This window comes from Periplaneta americana, chromosome 14 (genome assembly GCF_040183065.1).
Source record: "Periplaneta americana isolate PAMFEO1 chromosome 14, P.americana_PAMFEO1_priV1, whole genome shotgun sequence".
Taxonomy (NCBI): Eukaryota; Metazoa; Arthropoda; class Insecta; order Blattodea; family Blattidae; genus Periplaneta; species Periplaneta americana.
In genome coordinates this window covers 145,677,937-145,701,666 of record NC_091130.1, presented here as the reverse complement: position 1 = coordinate 145,701,666, position 23,730 = coordinate 145,677,937, and the positions used below count along the sequence as shown (strand labels likewise).

The 23,730-nt window shown below is 36.1% G+C and overlaps 1 protein-coding gene across 6 annotated transcripts in view; it reads right to left on the bottom strand.

The window, feature by feature from the left end:
- Window positions 1-23,730, bottom strand: part of exd (PBX homeobox extradenticle) — a 336,566-nt gene that overhangs the window by 231,143 nt on the left and 81,693 nt on the right. For all 6 annotated transcript variants that reach the window (XM_069846231.1, XM_069846234.1, XM_069846230.1 and 3 more), the window contains exon 2: window positions 7,912-8,102. In XM_069846231.1, coding sequence (XP_069702332.1) covers window positions 7,912-8,102 — 191 coding nt within the window. The remainder of the gene's footprint in view (window positions 1-7,911; window positions 8,103-23,730) is intronic.

Genomic DNA, 23,730 nt, shown 5'->3' with positions numbered 1-23,730 from the left:
GGTATTAATTTTGTACATATTTCATATTCGCATTTTATATGTATTGCATTTTATTGTTCAAACGTAAGAATTGGACATGTTCTTTAATCTATGCTATAAAGCAAATGTAAGAATATTATGGAATGAATCCATCCATCCATCATCCATCCATCGATCTAGAGAAAAGCTCCATTCGCAGAATTCCTCGTTTTATTTGTTTTTAATAATACTAAAGTTCGTCCGAAGAACATTCATAAGTGTACACAAATAACACTAATTCGTGAGATACCACATTATTTGTTTTTAATAATACTAAAGTTCGTCCGAAGAAGATTCATAAGTGTACACAAATAACACTAATTCGTGACATACCACATTATTTGTTTTTAATAATACTAAAGTTCGTCCGAAGAAGATTCATAAGTGTACACAAATAACACTAGTTCGTGAGATACCACATTATTTGTTTTTAATAATACTAAAGTTCGTCCGAAGAAGATTCATAAGTGTACACAAATAACACTAATTCGTGAGATACCATATTATTTGTTTTTAATAATACTGAAGTTCGTCCGAAGAAGATTCATAAGTGTACATAAATAACACTAATTCGTGAGATACCACATTATTTGTTTTTAATAATACTAAAGTTCGTCCAAAGAAGATTCATAAGTGTACACAAATAACACTAATTCGTGAGATACCACATTATTTGTTTTTAATAATACTAAAGTTCGTCCGAAGAAGATTCATAAGTGTACACAAATAACACTAATTCGTGAGATACCACATTATTTGTTTTTAATAATACTGAAGTTCGTCCGAAGAAGATTCATAAGTGTACACAAATAACAATAATTCGTGAGATACCACATTATTTGTTTTTAATAATACTAAAGTTCGTCCGAAGAAGATTCATAAGTGTACACAAATAACACTAATTCGTGAGATACCACATTATTTGTTTTTAATAATACTAAAGTTCGTCCGAAGAAGATTCATAAGTGTACACAAATAACACTAATTCGTGAGATACCACATTATTTGTTTTTAATAATACTAAAGTTCGTCCGAAGAAGATTCATAAGTGTACATAAATAACACTAATTCGTGAGATACCACATCTAAACCTGCCACCAGAAGCACTACTGATATCTTACGATATGAGGCTTACATCTGGAATTTATATTTTGTAAAATCCCGTTGTTTAATATTTTGAACCCGCTCGCACACGTACAGATACATCCACAAAGGCAAGGGGAGAAGAGGAGCAGGGGCACGGATAAAATATGAAATATAGAACCAAAGACAGATACCAATAAAAAGAGTGAAGGTAGGAGCTAGTGGGTAACACAGCATAACAGCATGCCGATTTCACGGTTTATGTGTTCTGCGGCAAGATGGAAGTACACATCACTTTTTCTTTCGGTCTGGCTGGGGGGGGGGGAGTGAGGGATGCAGCGCCGACGACGACGACGACGACGAAGACGCTTCTTCCCATTCGCTTGTTTCCGCGCCACTCGCTATTCGTGCACGATACAGACAAATTCTCACAGCGCCACCTTATCAGCATTCGTACAAATATCGTACTATCAAAAAATTAAAAACGGTGTAAATGAAATCAATATGTTCACATATTTCGTTTCTTCATGCAATCTTTGAGAGCTGACGCATTTTCCAGCGGTACCTGAATAGCTACACCATCGGATTTCCATGCCGGAGATCAGGATTAAAATCCCGGCAAGTACAACTGGAATTTGTGGTGGAAAAAAACTTATTGAGATGGTTCTCTTTTGTCATGACACAATTCACAATTTGCCGTATTACTACTGGGTGTTCATTTCAAAGTGTGTCATGACGTCACTGTTGTGAGTCAGCGATTTGAAGCGAGTTTCAGCTTTTATGTCAGAGAAGTTGCCTATTAATCAAATCGTTCAATCTGAACTTGAGAAAGTGTACGGTATAACTTGAACGTCGTAGCAACAGATGGCGGTCTGTAAGGTCTGTGTGCTACCATAACCTCTTTCGAACTGTGTTTTGCGAGGCCAAGTCGTACGCAGGGTATTTGTTATCATCGGTTGCGTACGGCAACATTCCACAACACAAATCAAATGCTCCGTGTCCATGTTGACCGTCCAAGTTAATGTCAACAAATACGTAAGTAATCGTCTTAACCCTCTCCCCATATCCCGACAGTAAGAAAAAAACCCACCTCAGTACATGTTTCCAAACAGTTCACATTCCTGCCACTACCGGCATTACCGTACATATCGGTAAGTGCTCTTCAGAATGAACGCCGTACTTGCTAGGCAACTTCTCTGACACATAGGTAATACACCTCTGCGGATGTGTAGGAAGATTAAATTCTCTAGGCTAATCGGCTAGCCATATGACGGCATACAGCGAGCCATGACACACTTTGAACTGAACACCCAGTAGTATACACGAAACTAGAATGGCTCCTTCCAATTTGAAAATATCACAATGATAAATCAAAAGCCGTGGAATATCTGGGAAAATATCGTGAGATAAAAAATTATGATTAAAAGCAGTGTAATGGAACAGTTTAGACATTTTAATTACTGCATCTGGATTGCGATGTGTCTTATGAATATGATGATTTGAAACATACAAGGTACAATCAATATATTTCCGAACTGCACTTGTATTTATTGTACCGTTAAACACACATGCACGTGTCACTGAAGATCATTGCTTCCATGCCTGTTGAGTCAGTCTATCAAACAGCGTCAGATTGTCTTTAAGAACTGAGCTTCTACACGTGATTTTGTGCAAACATGTCAAGGACCTATTGCGATTTTTCCTGGAATCTCTCCATATACGCCTAATGACTAGTCTTCTTCTCTGCCTTTCAAGTGATGCATTTAGAATAGATACCAGGCGTTACCTTGGTTTTAGATAACTTCTCCGTTTCCTATGTCCTATGTGTGGTCTACATTCAGGGCAGTCCGCAAACTTATTGATTGCCCCTTGTAAAGTCTATAAATTATAGAATATTTATGGCACCATAAAACGTTCATTTAAAACAAAACAAGAAAACAGACAATTTTAAAATTGTATAAGACAATGGCAGTGCCAATTTTAATGTACGGATCAGAGAATTTGGCAATGAATAGGAGTGACAAAAGGATAATTGAAACAGCTGAAATGAGATTTTTACCGTACGTATCTGGTTGTACACTTAAAGATCGCATTAGAAATGAAAATATAAGAGAAATATTCAATAATTTTAATTTAAACAATACAATAGAACAAAATTAACAAAATTGGATGGACCATATATCAAGGAGGCCCGATGAAAGGCTAATACCCTGATAGATGATGATGAAATTACCATTTCATTTTAACCACCACGTCACCAACTCCATGGAATTCATATGGAACGTTTCACGAAGAAAGGAACTGCAAGAAGTCTATAGAGTTATGAGTTAACATCTGACTCATTTGGCGGAGTCTACAAAGAGATTAATACTAAAGTTTTCCTGGGACAGTTTCTTTACATGTGATGGAAATATCTCACGGTAAATTCCCCAGACTTAAAGGACATTGCCAGAACTTCATCTAGGCCTATCTGTTTTCAGAGATCCTTTCTGACCTTTTATTAAAAACTCATGCAAATATTGATATATTAATGCCATAAGTTTGATTCGAACCTCTGAATGAGTAGTTTATTTGTTTTTACTTAAAGGGTTACAAAAACCTTGGAGGGTAAAAAACAAGAATTTTCATTGTTATTATATTAATTTAATATTAACTTTTAGCTCCGTGAAAAAATTTAAGATATCTATGAAATTGACCAAGTTAAGCTTTAAAATGTCCTGCATTGACTTCAGCGCCACCTTCTGTAAGGTTGTTGCTCGTTTATTCAAAACAACATTTTTCTAATTTCAATATATAATAACTTGGTCAGTATTTAAGATATCTTCACCAAACTTTGCGTGCTTGCTTCTTTGGGTTTTATAAAGAGATAACCTACAAGCATTCTCCTTGTACCATTAGCTAAAAAGAAACATATATACAAGGCGCAATCAATAAGTTTTCGGACTTCCCATAATGTAGGAAAAACATAGGACACAGGAAACGGAGGAGTTATCTAGAAACGCCTGGAATCTATACTAAATGCATCACTTGAAAGGTAGAGAAGAAGACTAGCCATAGGGTGTATAAGAGGAGGATTCCATGAAAAATCGCAATAGCTCCTTGACATGTTTGCACAAAATCACGTGTAGAAGCTCAGTTCTTGAAGACAATCTGACGCTGTTTGATAGACTGACTCAACAGGCATGGAAGTAATGATCTTCAGTGACATGTGCATGTATGTTTTTTTAGTAGGTTATTCTACGACGCTTTATCAACATCTTAGGTTATTTAGCGTCTGAATGAGATGAAGGTGATAATGTCGGTGAAATGAATCCGGGATCCAGCACCGAAAGTTACCCAGCATTTGCTCATATTGAGTTGAGGGAAAACCCCGGAAAAACTTCAACCAGGTAACTCGTCCCGACTGGGAATCGAACCCGGGCCACCTAGTTTCGCGGCCAGACGCGCTAACCGTTACTCCATAGGTGTGGTCGCATATATGTTTAACGATACAATAAATACAAGTGCAGTTCGTATATATAATGGTTGTACCTTGCACATGGAACATTTAACGATTTTTCTTTCATATTAAAAAAGAAGCTATTTGTACTGGAATTACATGGAAGATGGCAATTCATCCTCTTCATATGCATATTAAAAATTACTAACAATATTAAAAAGTTGAAGAGTTATCAAGAATTATCTATTTTAGAGTAATGCATGCAGTACATATATATTTTTAAGTAGGTTATCTTACGACAATTTATCAACAGCTTAGGTTATTTAGCGTCTGAATGAAGTGAAGGTGAAAATGCCGGTGAAATGAGTCCGGGGTCCAACACCGAAAGTTACACAGCATTTGCTCATATTGGGTTGAGGGAAAACCCCCGAAAAAACTCAACCAAGTAACTTGCCCCGACCGGGACTCGAACCCGGGCCACCTGGTTTCGCGGCCAGACGCGCTAACCGTTACTCTACAGGTGTGAACTGCAGTATATATATAAATCATAACTTTCACTCAAATATGAATATGTGTTCTTGGTAAGAAAGACACAAACATAATCCTCAAGTGATAACTTCAAATCAAATTGACTTAACGGTTATGAGATACAAAATTCTAATTCTTGCATAATTTTTATGCTGTAAAGATAGATGTGTGCTCTTAAGCTCTTAGCGCTCCGTAGCCGGGTAAGTCTGTTGGTAGAGCAACTGGCTATGGACTGGAAAGTTCTGGGTTCAATTCCAAGTATGGCTGGATTTTTCTAGTTGCCAAAATCTTTCACTCACACCCTATCAAATTCGATACCGGCTATTTCATGGGAGTAAAAATCGGTCAGAAAATGAAGATTCTAGTGTATAAGTTATGAAAGCATGGCGAGGGGATAACTTTACCTTACTTTTACCTTTAAGTTCTTAAAGCCATCCTATATTATAAGAATAAATCAAACACATGCTGATCCCAATTTGTATACAGGCGCGCATTTATAGCTATGAAATGTGTGGAGAAAAGATTTAAGCAATCTTCCAGGAGCAAAGGGAAAGCAGAGGAACATCAGCGATGTGGTGGGAAGGGCTCCCTCTACACGTGGTTCCCCTAACACATCCATAACTTCCTCACCCACGTAGATGTACATAAATGCCGCTATTTGTATGCAATTTCTTCCTCCGGAGGTGCATGGGTCTGTGTTACAATTTTGAATAAAATCTTACATGTTTCTGGTTCCAAGATCTCCTAACTTCTCAATGTTTGTGTCTCATTGTTGGAAAATATTAGAAAGAGAATCTTCAGTTACACATTCCACTGTAAATTGGGACTCGAGTTTGATTTCTAATATTTATAATATCAAATTCCAACTCTAAAATATTAGTATTAGCTTGTTTGTTGTCGCGAAGTCGAACTCTCGAAACAAGTGCAAAAAATGGCTTGTCAATCTAATCTATGAACTGCGACACTAAAAAAAATCCCTAGCAGAAGTTTTTTTTTTTTCTTCAGAGGAGTAAATATGAATACACCCCCTAAATATGTAGATTTATGTAATACTAAGCCTTAATATGTAATCTATACTAATAATAAATCTGTAGCCGAAATTTTTCTGGTAATTTTCGATTTTCCAAAAATAATTGGTCCTAACATATATAATTAACCACCCTGAAACCGAAAATCGCTTTTTTGAAAATTTTGTCTGTCTGGATGTTTGTTACCTTTTCACGCGATAATGGCTGAACCTATTTATATGACAATTGGAATATAAATTAAGTTCGTTGTAACTTAGAATTTAGGCTATATGGCATTCAAAATGTTTTATTTAAAAGAGGGGGTTATAAGGGGGCCTGAACCATATAAATCGAAATATCTCCCTTGTTATTAATTTTCATGAAAAATATTACATAACAAAAGTTTATTAAAAAATAATTTCCGATAAGGTTTATTCCATGCTAAATTTTGATTGGACTGATATTTAATGAGATAAATGAGTTTCAAAATTACAATAACAACGCCATCTAAGGCGGTGTAATGAAATAAAAAACAAATGACTTCGTCTATAAGGGGCCTTGGACAAGAACAATCGAAAGCTATGAAACATACGGTAGCCTACAGAGAATGTTTCTGTGTTTGTATGAAGTAATATCGGAAGTTAAATTAATCGATTTGTATAATTAATTATTAATTCATCATTGGAAAGTGTAGTTTCTCTAGATGGACATAATGCTATAATGTTATTACAGTAACTTCTGAGTGAATCGAGGACAGGTAAGATTAAAATAGCTTCTTATGCACAGAAAACCTGATAGTATTCGTTTCCTGTATTTCCTAAAATAATTTTTATAACCAAATGAGTGGTCTATGGATCAAAATGATCGCATTTTATTTTTTTTAAATACAATTTAAATTAAGTAACATAAACGATTTATCCTTCTATCAAACACGAATGTTCCCTGGATCAAATGTCCTATTTTAATTATGTAATTATTTTATAGTTATTTCTAACAGGTGCAGCGGAGCGCACGGGTACGGCTAGTGTGGGATAAATATGTAAAAACATGTAGTATCAAATTTTAATATATTAATGGTAATTACAAGATTCGCAAAGATCTGTTATTTATATACAGTTAGGTTGAAAGGAATATAATATGTAATTACATAAAAATTCGGTCACTACTTATTACCATCGACAGTTAGCTGCGTCAATATGAATGTTAAAGAGCGTATTCCGAATCTCACCGGTGAGCAATCCGATGGCATCACGGTGTTCCGAATTCCACCGATGACGTCATTCATGCTCCACCGGTGTCGCACTGGTGCCATCAACTTGCAGAGGTGGTGGCAGTCTCCGTCAGCCGCCATCAGTGAATCTGATTGGTTCTTGTATAGGGCGGGAATTAGCAGACGAATAACATCGTGCACTGTTGTGTCATGGCGGTGTGTTCTGCTGTATTGTTTGTAATGAGCACAACTTAAAAACAATATGTTAATGGCTTATGAGCGAACATGTCAACGGACCAGTTATTACTACCGGTTTAAGAAATAAATTGTTTATGCTATCTTTTCTTTGAACGAGATGGGAGTACGAAAATTTCGCAAAATTTTGCTAGCGTAGCACAAACAACAACTTATACAGTCGCCATGACAGCCATCGATTCTTCCAGCAGTTTTGTTCCTTATTTCGCTGCAACGTGACGTCATTGATGCCACCGGTCTGGTGAGATTCGGAATACGCTGATAGACAACTTAAGAAAGTGGGCAGCCTTGGTTAATAATTTCTTTCTTCTGGGGTAATGACACAAGAGAATGAGGCTCGCTAGAAGCGTCTGTTGAAGGAAGGTGATTACCTGGCATCGAGGAACCTGGAGCGCAGGATCATGACCGCTTCGCATGTGCTCTGCTTCAGCTGCATCTGGATGGACGAGAACTTCTTGTGAATGATCTGCACCATGCGCTCGATCTCCTTGGGCGTGATGGGGCGCGTCCGGGACTGCTCCCGCAGCAGGTTCATCACGTGCGTCGTGAACTCGTTGCACGCCTGCCACAACAGGAGGAACCACACGTTAAGTACATCACACGGGTATGCAGGAAGAAATGACGGACGTAGAGATGCATAACATAAGATTTTATAGATAGGTACGTAGATGAGATAGGACATGATAGATAATATAGAATAGAATATATAAATTTAGGAAAGGTTAGGATAGATAAGGTAGGGAAGAATAGGATAGATACATAAGATAGAATAGATACTGGGTGTTCATTTCAAAATGTGTCATGACGTCGCTGTTGTTGGGTCACCGATTTGAAGCGAGTTTCAGCTTTTATGTCCAAGAAGTTGCCTATTAATCAAGACGTTCTTCAATTTGAACTTGAGAACGTGTACGGTATAACTTGAACGTCCTAGAGACAGATGGCGGTCTGTATAGTCTGTGTGCTACCATAACCTCTTTCGAACTGTGTTTTGCGCGGGCAAGTCGTACGCAGGGTATTTGTTATCATCCGTTGCATACCGCAACATTCTACAACCCAAATCAAATGCTCCGTGTCCATGTTGACCGTCGAAGTTAATGTCAACAAATACGTAAGTAATCGTCTTAACCCTCTCGCCATATCCCGACAGTAAGAAAAAAACTCACCTCAGTACATATTTCCAAACAGTTCACATTCCTGTCACTACCGGCGTTACCGCACGTATCGGTACGTACTTCTAGAGTCCGTGGGTATCCACGGACTCTGCGCACTTCAGAATGAACGCCGTACTTGCTAGGCAACTTCTCTCGCATTTAGGTAATACGCCTCTGCGTGAGTGTAGGAAGATTGAATTCTCTAGGCTCACTGGCTAGCCACATGACGATATACAGCGAGCCATGACACACTTTGATCTGAACACGCAGTAGATAGGTACGTAGATGAGATAGGACATGATAGATAATATAGAATAGAATATATAAATTTAGGAAAGGTTAGGATAGATAAGGTAGGGAAGAATAGGATAGATACATAAGATAGAATAGATATATGATGTAAGATAAGATAGGATAGGACAGGATAGGATAGGATAGGATAGGATACGATACGATGTAACAAGACAGGATACTATAAAATACGAAACGTTTCGATTATCCAACTAAATTAATTTATTCTGAAATTAATTTATTCTGAATTTAATATATTTAATATTGAACAAATTTATAAGTATACGCTGTTAAAATTTTATCATAAAAATCGTAATAAGTTTGTATTACAGACACACAATTATGACACAAGACGAAATATTAATTCAACATTAGTAGAACCTAAATGTCTCACATCTGCTGGTCTAAAGCATGGCAAAAATTTTGGCCCTCGGTTGTACAATGCTTTAACTAAATTACACCCAGAACTTTTAACATGTAACCCACTAAAATATAACAAGAAAATTAGAAACGTGTTAATATCTTAAATTTGATTAAATAAATTTATAGCCTATGTGCATGAATTAATCAACCTATATTATATTTGTATTCTATAATTTTGAAATATATATTAATCCTACTTTTCACGTGCGATATTATTCTTCTCTAGTGTTAATATTATATTATATAATTCCATTGCCGCTGTAATTATATTTTAGTTCCTATTTTATTTTACTTATTTATTTATATTATTATTTTTTATTTTAATATTATATCTGAGCGCTGCTCATTCGGTCTCAAATTTTGTTAATACTACTGTATCTTCTTTTTATATTGCTTGTATTATTTTATTTGTATTTCTCTTTGTTTGTTTTTGTAATTATATTTCTTTATTCTGTATATTTGAATTTAAATAAATAAATAAATAAATGTGATAGGACACGACATGATAGGATAACATATGATACGATAGGATGTGATAGGCAGGGCTTGGATTTTGATGAAATTGCATCTTTTTTCTAATAAGCCAGAAACATAGCTGCTTTAGTACTTAGGCCTACATGTTATGTGATAAACTGAGTGTTTTAAAACATATTTGTTAGGGCACTTTTTTGCATTTTTTACTTCTTAGAACTCATAAGAGTATTTTTTGTTTTATTCGGTAATTTTTGGGGTATTTTCATTTAATTAATACCCATTATTTTGTATATTATTTTAATCGTTTTTCTACACAAATATTGTCATTTTAACGTAGTACACCCCACGTAATGGATCAGTCCAACCACCCCTTCAGTATAGACTCCTCTATACCTGCTAGTTCCGGATAAGAGTGGCCTTGTGGTGGACTATATGAAACTACATCAGGTAAAATAATTAATTAAAGTGTACTACTTAGAAAAATTATGTAAAATTAAATAAACTTGAATATTAGTACTAGAGTTTAATTCAATTACTAGTCTAAATATTGATATTCCTACTAAGCCAATTACGAAACATCAATTTTAAGGCCATTTTAAGGGCATTTTGAAAGATTTTAAATTCATAAATGCATTGTTTTAGAACATTTTTTCATGATTTATAGGTCATCAAAATCCTAACTCTAGTGATAAGATACTGTAAGATACAATACGATGCGATAGGCCACGATAGGATAGAATACGACATGATAGGATAAGATACTATACGATGCGATAGATACTATAGGATGCGACACGATAGGATAGAATATGATTGGATAGACAGACAGATGTGTAGATCCTAATCTTGTCATTCTAATAGTTCTAGTATTAAATTTATATATTCTTTTTTTTTTAATAGACATAAGACAAATTGTATTATATACTTCTTAATTTAAATTCAGAATCCGCCCTTGAGCACGAGTTATACTCTTATCATGAGTGAGCTAAAGTTTTATGTGTTTATATTATATTTTATGTTGTAATTATTAGCTAAATAAATAAATAAATAAATAAATAAATATGGTAGTCAGACAGACAGACAGGTTACATAGGTACCTATATAGGCAGTCAGATAGACATATATATATATATATATATACATTATTGTATTATAATAAATGATTGAAAGAATTTCAGTTTTGTTCTTTAAATGTGGAGAAATTTGATCCCAACAAATGTAACTTTTCGTTCTGAAAAGGAATTTTACAAAGTTATATTTGTTGTATCAAATTTCTGCACATTTAAAGGACAAAACAAAAATTTGTTCAATAATTAATTATCATAATACACTGCTCTCTTAAATTGACTGGGCATATTGAAATTAAATCAATGGCTTTCCCAAAACACGCTGAGAAATGTTTAATATAAAACCAATTTTATCTCGAAAGGGAATCAATACTTACTTACTTACAAATGGCTTTTAAGGAACCCGCAGGTTTATTGCCGCCCTCACATAAGCCTGCCATCGGTTCCTATCCTGTGCAAGATAAATCCAGTCTCTATCATCATATCCCACCTCCCTCAAATCTCTTTTAATATTATCCTCCCATCTACGTCTCAGCCTCCCCAAAGGTCTTTTTCCCTCTGGCCTCCCAACTAATACTCTATATGCATTTCTGGATTCGCCCATATGTGCTACATGCCCTGCCCATCTCAAACGTCTGGATTTAATGTTCCTAATTATGTCAGGTGAAGAAAGGGAATCAATGACAAGGAAAATTGTATTAAACTTTTTTGTTTGATATTATGTCAAAGAATAACCTTTGAAATTAATAACAGTACTTACGCTTCAACGTAATGTCTGTAGTAACGAAGACAACCAATGGAAAGACACGATTTTTGTGGTGTTATCGGAAAAGATGTTGGTATTCCCAAGAAACTAGTTCGATTAATTAAAATGTGTCTCAGCGAAACGTACAGCAGAGTCCGTATGGGTCAGTTTCTGTCAGATGTGTTTCCAATTCACTCTGGGCTAAAGCAAGGAGATGCACTATCACCTTTACTTTTTAACTTTGCTCTAGAATATGCCATTAGGAAAGTCCAGGATAACAGAGAGGGTTTGGAATTGGACGGGTTACATCAGCTGCTTGTCTATGCGGATGACGTGAATATGTTAGGAGAAAATCCACAAACGATTAGGGAAAACACGGGAATTTTACTGGAAGCAAGTAAAGAGATATGTTTGGAAGTAAATCCCGAAAAGACAAAGTATATGATTATGTCTCGTGACGAGAATATTGTACGAAATGGAAATATAAAAATTAGAAATTTATCTTTTGAAGAGGTGGAAAAATTCAAATACCTGGGAGCAACAGTAACAAATATAAATGATACTTGGGAGTAAATTAAACACAGAATAAATATGGGAAATGTGTGTTATTATTCGGTTGAGAAGCTTTTATCATCCAGTCTGCTGTCGAAAAATCTTAAAATTACAATTTATAAAACAGTTATATTACCGGTTGTTCTTTATGGTTGTGAGACTTGGACTCTACCTTTGAGAGAGGAACAGAGATTAAGGATGTTTGAGAATAAGGTGCGTAGGAAAATATTTGGGGCTAAGAGGGATGAAGTTACAGGAGAATGGAGAAAGTTACACAACGCAGAGCTGCACGCATTGTATTCTCCACCTGACATAATTAGGAACATTAAATCCAGACGTTTGAGATGGGCAGGGCATGTAGCACGTATGGGCGAATTCAGAAATGCATATAGTGTGTTAGTTGGGAGGCCGGAGGGAAAAAGACCTTTGGGGAGGCCGAGATGTAAATGGGAAGATAATATTAAAATGGATTTGAGGGAGATGGGATATGATGATAGAGACTGGATTAATCTTGTTCAGGATAGGGGCCAATGACGGGCTTATGTGAGGGCGGCAATGAACCTCCGGGACCTTAAAAGCCAGTAAGTAAGTAGAAAACTCCAATGTTTATGTGTTTATAATAGATTTCCTGAAAATATGCATTTACATAATTTTTTTGTGAAAATATGTGTTTTTATGTGAAATTAAATTCGGGTTTTAAACTTGAAACTTCATGTTCGGAATTTTTAACTTTGTTAATTGTATTTTATCACACGCAAAAATAATATTTAATTACATAGGAATCCGCTCCTTAGTCATCAAAATCCTAGCCCTAGTTATCATGAACGTGGATCGTTATTTAATAATAGGGTTTTTAAACAATGGAAGCAACTTCGACTTGTTGAAGCGATACGATGAAATGAGAATTCCAGAGTAAACCAGTGAAAATCCGCTTCATCTGCCATAAATAACAAAAACTAGACAGGTAAGGAGCAATCAACTGACAACTATCCCAGGCCTGGGGAAGAAATCGCCAAGACAGCTTCAGCAGCAATACGCATATGGAGAACTAAACATACGTCTGGTTGTTTTATGCAATTATGTGTTCGAAACAACACTGTGTCTTTCTTTCTCGAACGGGACAAAAGATTCGATATCCCATGTCGAGCACAAAGGAGTTGGATGTCTTTAAAACTGACCTACAGATGCAAAGCGTGTAATGTATTCTGAAGCAAGGAGAACGTTGCTTTCTTGAGCTGGGCAGACATTCGTTTGTGATGTGGAAGAAAGCCGACGGGCAGGCAGACACCCCAAGCTACACTTCGCGACGGAGATAAATCTGTGTCCAACCGCTGCCGCTGACCAGCTTCAACCCTTTCCCCACCCCTTCGCCCGCACGTATTGCACTGACGCGTCAGCAAGAACTAGAGGTTCATCCTGGAATGGACACCTCCCTTCTACGTCAACAAGGGATGTTCCTACAACAGATTTTTGTACTGCAGTATTTAGCCAACCCTCCACTCGTGCAGTGGCGTTAGTGCAGCTTTTGGCCTGTTACATATTCTTATTTTCTCGTCTCTTAATGTCTTCATTAGTCTTTTTCAATTTTGGTCTATAAGTAGGGATGTAATTTTATGGTGACTATTACACTTTTACTACGTCATAATCGTTTCGTGTTTCAACCAATCATGGCTGCTTATGTCACCAATTTTATCACCTCTCTAGCATTTTTATCACCTCCCTACCATTTGTTTGTTTTAATCACTCCCCTCCCAGCATTTGTTTCTTTGTTTGTCAACATTGTAGTCGACCTGGTTGGCGAGTTGGTATAGCGCTGGCCTTCCATGCCCAAGGTTGCGGGTTCGATCCCGGGCCAGGTCGATGGCATTTAGGTGTGCTTAAATGCGACAGGCTCATGTCAGTAGATTTACTGGCATGTAAAAGAACTCCTGCGGGACAAAATTCCGGCACATCCGGCGACGCTGACATAACCTCTGCAGTTGCGAGCGTCGTTAATAAAACATAACCTTTAACTTTAACTGTACTTGTACTTTGAAAAACTGTACCTTTTAAAATGATTCATGTTTATTTCACCATCCTTAATTGCAACTTTTCTATCATTTATCTTGTTTATATTATTTAGGTTATGTTACAGTTCCTACTGTGTGAGATTATGGATAGTCACGTATCAGAGATTGTTTAATATATATTGATAATAATTGAAGTGGAATGCAAATATTTTAATAAAAATGAAATTGAATCAACAAAGCCTTCTTGACTAGTAATCGTCCACAGAGTTCAATGAAGATTGTATATTTGGCACAACTGGTAACAACAGAACCGCTCCTCATAACACACTACTGCCACCTAGCGGAATATTTGTAAGGATGAGATGGTACAATAATATATTTTCAAGACAGTTTAGTATTTTAGTAAGTCAATTAATATTTTATTGTATTAAAGTACGGTACTTTATTTCTTCTAATTTTTATATACTTTCTTCTAATCTTGTAATAGTCAATTAAATCCCACTCGAGTTTTGATTTTCTCTCGATAAATCTCTCTAGTGAGATTACTGTAACTTATTTTACTCTGATTTCAGTGATTAAAATGGTTTAATTTCGGAGAATATTTCGCAAAAAAAAAACAAGCAATTTCGCGAATATTTTGCACTCGAAGGATCTTTTTTTTTTTTTTAATTATTGAAACAATCCCTTTCAAACCAGCAGAAAATTGTTTATATCATAAATTAAATTCATAATTCAATTTCATTCCACTGTGAGGGGGTGACGCCACTGTCTTCTTGATCTCATGAAGGCAGTTATTGCGAGAAAGAGAGATGACCGTTGTCTGCTTGAGCTGCTCTCTGGAAGTAATCCGTGAAACTATGCGTACATCGTTGCCAGATGTCATACGTATGTAACGCTGAACGATCAAATACTGTATGTAGAAATGTTCATGTAGGTTTATTATAAAACGAAGGAAATTTTCACGTTTTATTTGGAAGAAAGATTTATTTTTCGTGAGAATTCTCCATAAAACCTGTTTTTTTTTCCTTGAAAATATCGTGATTATAAAGTAATTTCATGGATTTGCATCAATTTCGCGAAAATTCACGGATATATTTCACATAATTTTTTACTTTCATTAAGGAATTTGCATTTTCCAGGCATAACATTAAGTTTCTAACACATTTCGTATATATTGTTACTTACTTACTTACAAATGGCTTTAAATGAACCCGCAGGTTCATTGCCGCCCTCACATAAGCCCACCATCGGTCCCTATCCTGACCAAGATTAATCCAGTCCCTAGCATCATAACCCATCTCCCTCAAATCCATTTTAGTATTATCCTCCCATCTACGTCTCGGCCTTCCCAAAGGTCTTTTTCCCTCCAGCCTCCCACCTAACACTCTATATGCATTTCTGGATTCGTCCATACGTGCTACATGCCCTGCCCATCTTAAACGTCTGGATTAAAAGACTAATACTTGTTAAGTATAAACGCGTTGTAAATATTAGTGCTTAATACTGTAATATTTAGTCCCTCGTCGTAGCGTCGTGGTCTAAGGCATCTGCCTAGGACTCGCGTTACGGAATGCGCGCTGGTTCCAGTCCTTATGAGGGAAGAAATTTTCTCATGAAACTTTGGCCAGTGTAAGGGACCGGTGCCCACCCAGCATCGAGCTACGATAGGTAGCGAAATCCGGTTGCGAATGCCAGCTATAACGGCTGGGGGGATCATCGTGCTAACCACACCGTACCTCCATTCTGGTTCGATGATCGTCCACCTCTGCTTCGGCATGTGGGCGTCAGGCCAGCAGCCGGCTGGTCGGTCGGTCTAGGCCCTTCAAGGGCTGTAGCGCCACGGATTATTATATTACTGAAATATCTGTAGTGCTCGGGAAAAGTGACACAAGTCAGTTTCCACAAACCTTTTTTTGATAACTTACGGAACATCTGTTGGAAAAAAATACATAGGTATTCCTCCCATTACAATAATTCATACAGAAAAAAATCAAATCGACATAAACCAGTGTAAGTTGTCAATAAGTTATCAAAAAAGGTTTGTGGAAACTGACTTGTGTCACTTTTCCCAGGCACTGCAGGTATATATTTAACTTGTGAAACTTGGAGTCTCACTTTGAGAGACGAACAGAAGTTAAGGGCATTGGAGAATAAGGTTCTTAAGAAAATATTTGGGGCTAAGAGGGATGAAGTTACAGGAGAATGGAGAAAGTTACACAACGCAGAACTGCACGGATTGTATTCTTCACCTAACATAATTAGGAACATTAAATCCAGACGTTTGAGATGGGCAGGGCATTTAGCACGTATGGGCGAATCCAGAAATGCATATGAAGTGTTAATTGGAAGACCTGAGGGTCAAACAACTGTGTAGGCCGAAACGTAGATGGGTGGATGATGTTGAAATGAATATGAGGGAGGTGGAATATGATGATAGGGACTGGATTAATCTTGCTCAGGATAGGGACCGATGGCGGGCTTATTTGAGGACGGCAATGAACCTCCGGGTTCCTTAAAAGCCATTTGTAAGGAAGTAATAGTATTTAGAATTTAACAGTAATAGTATCTACTTAATTTTTATTGTCTCTACCCAATGATAGTCGATCCAAATACAACAGTGGACATACTACAAAGCTGGCAGTCAAGCTTAAATCTACGTATTTGGGGAGATGACTTCGTGAATTCTCTGTGCCATGTGATTACCTGATATCCGCTTTACAACTGGGGAAAACCTCGGAAAAACACAACTAGATAATAATCAGAGTAAGCGGCAATCGTTTGGAAAACAGATCTGGCTCTTTACGACTGAGCTATCCTGTAGCTTCAATTCCCATTTAATAATTTTTCTTCTTATTCTTATTTATCATCTCAGTTATCATAAGCAACAGCAGCAGCATCATAATCTTACTTAATACTGAAGATCAGTGTTTAATTATTGACATAATGTGACAACTGAGAATTTAAGGGCACTGTACAATGAAAGACAACGTGATATGGCACATAATTACCTTCCAGTGAAACATTCCAAATAAAATAGGTCATCCTGCTCGCGCACTGCAGTCAAGGGATCAATATGATTCTCCATTGTAAGACTCCATGGCCACCGACTTGGAAGTATTTACACCTTACAGCAAAATCCTACAACGGCATCTCATGGCATGATTCAGCACCATCACATGTCCAGTTAATACGCCACAAGATGAATCGTTGGGTTTTGAATAGTAATAAAATCCGTCGAATTGTTATAGGAGAAAACTTTAGGAAGGCGAAAGAATATGTTTCTCATAGGTATCTTAATTTCATTATTGTAATATGTACAGCTCAAGTCTACCGCTGTGGAATAATGGTTAGCAAGTCTGACAGTAAGAGCGGGCACGGGTTCAAATCCGGAGGTTCATTGCCGCCCTCACATAAGCCCGCCATTGGTCCCTATCCCGTGCAAGATTAATCCTGTCTCTATCATCATATCCCACATCCCTCAAATCCATTTTAATATTACCTTCCCATCTACGTCTCGGCCTCCCTAAAGGTCTTTTTCCCTCCGGCCTTCCAACTAACACTCTATATGCATTTCTGGATTCGCCCATACGTGCTACATGTCCTGCCCATCTCAAACGTCTGGATTTAATGTTCCTAATTATGTCAGGTGAAGAATACAATGCGTGGAGTTCTGTGTTGTGTAACTTTCTCCATTGTCCTGTAATTTCATCCCTCTTAGCCCCAAATATTTTCCTAAGCACCTTATTCTCAAACACCCTTAACCTATGTTCATCTCTCAAAGTGAGAGTCCAAGTTTCACAGCCATAAAGAACAACCGGTAATATAACTGTTTTATAAATTCTAACTTTTAGATTTTTTGACAGCAGACTGGATGGCAAAAGCTTCTCAACCGAATAATAACAGGCATTTCCCATATTTATTCTGTTTTTAATTTCCTCCCGAGTATCATTTACATCTGAAGAGTCCACTGCAAGAATGATGGATGTCATTTGGAATACATTTTGCAGGAGAAGCAATTGAAAGTTTGAAATGCATAGCGCTCAAAGCTTAACTGTGATTTTCCGATCATTACTGGACAATGACTATCAGTGTTAATACCATATAACTCTATATGTACATTCTATATGTCTTAAGCTATGCATTGACAGTCTTGGTTCATTTTCGACAAGAAAGTGACATCCACCATTCTTGCAGTGGACTTTTCATTTGTTACTGTTGCTCCCAGGTGTTTGAATTTTCCCACCTCTTCAAAAGATAAATTTCCTATTTTTATATTTCCATTTCGTACAATATTCTCGTCACGAGACATAATTATATACTTTGTCTTTTCTGGATTTACTTCCAAACCTATCTCTTTACTTGCTTCAAGGAAAATTCCCGTGTTTTCCCTAATCGTTTGTGGATATTCTCCTAACATATTCACGTCATCAGCATAGACAAGCAGCTGATGTAACCCGTTCAATTCCAAGCCCTCTCTGTTATCCTGAACTTTCCTAATGGCATACTCTAGAGCAAAGTTAAAAAGTAAAGGTGATAGTGCATCTCCTTGCTTTAGCCCGCAGTGAATTGGAAACGCATCTGACAGAAACTGACCTATACGAACTCTGCTGTACGTCTCACTGAGACACATTTTAATTGATCGAACTAGTTTCTTGGGAATACAATATTCAATAAGAATAGCATATAAAACGTCTCTCTTAACTGAGTCATTTAAATATTATTAATTTTTTGGTCTTACAGAATTCTGTTATGGTTATTATTTGTTAATGACGGAGAAAAATTCGCTTCCGCACCGGGGTTCGAACTCAGGATCCCAAGTTCTACGCACTGGGTGCTCTACCACTGAGCTACACCGAGGCTCAATTAATAATCTTTACATAGATTATTCGTCTAACAGCGCAAACAAACTGTACAACCTCGTCATCAGAAGTGGCTCATATGAGTGCGTTCTTTGTATGATGACAAAATATAATTATGTCGAATATGGAGTAAGACCACAAAGGAAAAAAACCAAAAGAGAAAGACTCGATCCGGTGATGTGGGTTGAACGGCAATGAACTTCCGGGTTCTCTAAAAACCATTTATTATTATTATTATTATTATTATTATTATTATTATTATTATTATTATTATTATTATTATTATTATTTGTAGTAGATGCATGAGATTGGATAGAATTAGAAATGAAGATATTAGGCGGGGACTGGGAGTATACCCACTTATTGATAAAATAGACAATTACAGACAAGATTGGAAATTACATGTAGAGAGAAAGGACGACTACAGACTTCCTAAGAAAGAAATAAATTATAAACCAAAAGGACGAAGAGATCAGGGACGACCGATGAAAAGATGGAGCGACCTTTGAAGCCGGAACGGGCAATTGCACATACCATGAAGTGAAGAAAAAGAAGAAGTATTATTACTATTATTCGAATCCAGAAATGCATATAGAGTGTTAGATGGGAGACCGGAGGGAAAAAGGCCTTTGGGGAGCCCGAGACGTAGATGGGAGGATAATATTAAAATGGATTTGAGGGAGGTGGGATATGATGATAGAGAATGGATTAATCTTGCACAGGATAGGGACCAATGGCGGGCTTATGTGAGGGCGGCAATGAACCTTCGGGTTCCTTAAAAGCAATTTGTAAGATTTATTATTATTATTATTATTATTATTATTATTATTATTATTATTCAGAGATGAGATTCTTCCTGAAAGTAAAAGGACGCACGAGATTAGATAGAATTAGAAATGAAGATATTAGGCAGGGACTAGGAGTATACCCACTTATTGATAAAATAGACAATTACAGACAAGATTGCAAATTACATGTAGAGAGAAAGGACGACTACAGACTTCCTAAGAAAGAAATAAATTATAAACCAAAAGGACGAAGAGATCAGGGACGACCGATGAAAAGATGGAGCGACCTTTGAAGCCGGAACGGGCAATTGCCCATACCATGAAGTGAAGAAAAAGAAGAAGTATTATTACTATTATTCGAATCCAGAAATGCATATAGAGTGTTAGTTGGGAGACCGGAGGGAAAAAGGTCTTTGGGGAGCCCGAGACGTAGATGGGAGGATAATATTAAAATGGATTTGAGGGAGGTGGGATATGATGATACAGAATGGATTAATCTTGCACAGGATAGTGTCCAATGGCGGGCTTATCTGAGGGCGGCAATGAACCTTCGGGTTCCTTAAAAGCAATTTGTAAGTTTTATTATTACTATTATTATTATTATTATTATTATTATTATTATTATTATTCAGAGATGAGATTCTTGTTGAAAGTAAAAGGACGCACGAGATTAGATAGAATTAGAAATGAAGATATTAGGCAGGAACTACTGTAGGAGTATACCCACTTATTGATAAAATAGAAAATTACAGAAAAGATTGGAAATTACATGTAGAGAGAATGGACGACTACAGACTTCCTAAGAAAGAAATAAATTATAAACCAAAAGGACGAAGAGATCAGGGACGACCGATCAAAAGATGGAGCGACCTTTGAAGCCGGAACGGGCAATTGCCCATACCATGAAGTGAAGAAAAAGAAGAAGAAGTATTATTACTATTATTCGAATCCAGAAATGCATATAGAGTGTTAGTTGGGAGGCCGGAGGGAAAAAGACCTTTGGGGAGGCCGAGACGTAGATGGGAGGATAATATTAAAATGGATTTGAGGGAGATGGGATATGGTGATAGAGACTGGATTAATCTTGCACAGGGTAAGGACCGATGGCGGGCTTATGTGAGGGCGGCAATGAACCTTCGGGTTCCTTAAAAGCAATTTGTAAGTAAGTAGGCCTATTATTATTATTATTATTATTATTATTATTATTATTATTATTATTATTATTATTATCACTCATATAAATTGAGGGAAAGAAGGCAGAGGACGAACACTGGAAAGTTTTCTTTTCTCAATCGTACTATCAGGGACTGGAATGCTTTACCTGCAGACTTACTAAAGACTTTACCAACAACCAAAAATGCATTTAAAAATAGGCTTAAGAACCTTACTAATAGACGGTAATTATACACAGTACTTAAAGGGTGTAAATGATATGTTGTTATTGAAGTGTTGTATCAGTGAAGAATTATGTTGTGTCAGTGAAGTGTGTTGTATCAGTGAAGAAGTATGTCGTGTCAGTGAAGTGTGCTGTGTAAGTGAAACGTGTTCCTGTCAGTGAAGCTTTATAGTTTATAGTGGCAGTGCAAAGAATTTGAACAGTGAAATGTTTTTGAAGTGTTAGTGAAATCAGGATAGAATCAGTGAAATGTGTCGTAGTTCCAGTGCAGTGAGTGAGTTGACAGCGAAATGAGTGTAATGTTGAAAGGTACTTGTACAGATATGAACATATACTCGTGGGTTTTAGTTCGATCTTAGTTTTAAGATACAAATTAGAATATTTCAAATGTTATTTTAAGTGATCGTTTCATTTTATTTAGTATATTCCCTGTTGTTATTATTATTATTATTATTATTATTATTAGTAATATTAATTATTAGTATTATTATTAATTGTATTTTTAATTAATAAGTTTATTATTGTCCTTATTGAGCGTAATTAGTTACCACTGCCACCGGGTATATACCCATTGCAGTGTGAATAAAACATACATACATAATTATTATTATTATTATTGTTATTATTATTATTATTATTATTATTATTATTATTATTATTATTATTATTATTATCTGTCTGAAGTGTTACGTTTCAAACAAGATCTTCACTTCCAAGAATTCGTCTACAGCTACTTAAGAAACGTATTGCGGTTTCATTGTTTCATGGATCAACGTTTCTTTCTCTGTTCGCAGATCCCTGGAGTTAAGAAATGTTGGATGTGTTGCAGTCAGCAAAGGGGCATTTAGCAAGATACTGCACGCGGCGAAGGGGCGCCGGCAGGTACGCAGGCTAAGTAAGTGGAACAAGATATATATTTTTAAAGCAGGGAACTAGAGTCACCCGCACTCTGTCAGTACGGTACCGCTGCCTATCCATCTTGTGTACAGGAGAATGGGCCATTAGGGCCCTAGGGCGAAGGAACGTCAGCTAATTCCTTCAAACTCCACGGGCCTTGGCAACTGGCGTATTGAATTCCTTGTCTTGTGACTTAATGTTTTCTACGATGTTCCTATGTCTATAATTGGCAATAGAACATAAAAAATTCGCTGCTGCATTAGTCTCACAAACTGTATTTTCACAGCAATTAAATAAATAATTATTTTTATTTAACATTGTATGGCAAAAAAATGTTTGTAGCCATTGTGTAACACATATATTTTCGAAAATCTGCAAGTTTACTATTATTCTAATAACGTTAAGCCAAAATGTAGATTTGTGTTAACGAGAAACTTAAAGCTCCCTACCTATAACAAATAATACTTATAACCAAAATAAATACATAAAAACTAAAAAATTTTAAAAATGAAATTTTTATGTGAAGCTTTTGGACCGATAATCTTATCACTGGACCGATAATCGTATCACTTAAAAAAACAGAAATTCATTACTTCTTGAAAAAGACACACCTAGTATTAAAAATTACTAGGTCTAATTTGATTGTAAAATGTGCGGAGTTGTATTTGAGGAGGTTAAAGTCAAGTTTAGGAGGAATTTTCTCGATATTCTAGTGTTTTAACTCGTCATTTCACCAACAATCTCGACTTTTCCTTATCGTCTACGTCTCGAAAAATAGGGTGTATCTTATGTTTTCGTGACGCCGAATCATCCGTCCGTCATGACAGATGTTCCTCACGCTTTGTCCAAAGATTGGTTAAATGGCAGTGATTATATGTTCTAAACGACACATAGATTTGTTTAAAAGGCAATGCAGTTCCTCATGATTTCACATTTGGATGGATGGGTGGCTTGATGGATAAACAGATAGATAGATAGATAGATAGATAGATAGATAGATAGATAGATAGATAGATAGATAGATAGATAGATAGATAGATAGATAGATAGATAGATAGATAGATAGATAGATAGATAGATAGGTAACATTAGATAGATAGATAGATAGATAGATAGATAGATAGATAGATAGATAGATAGATAGATAGATAGATAGATAGATAGATAGATAGATAGATAGATAGATAGATAGATAGATAGATAGATAGATAGATAGATAGATAGATAGATAGGTAGATAGATAGATATATAGGTAACATTAGATAGATAAATAGATAACATTAGATAGATAAAATTAGATAGACAGACAGACAGATTAGATAGATAGATAGATAGATAGATAGATAGATAGATAGATAGATAGATAGATAGATAGATAGATAGATAGATAGATAGATAGATAGATAGATAGATACATAGATAGATAAAATTAGATAGATAAAATTAGATAGATAGATAGATAAAATTAGATAGATAGATAGACAAAATTAGATAGACAGATAAAATTAGATAGATAGATAGATAGATAGATAGATAGA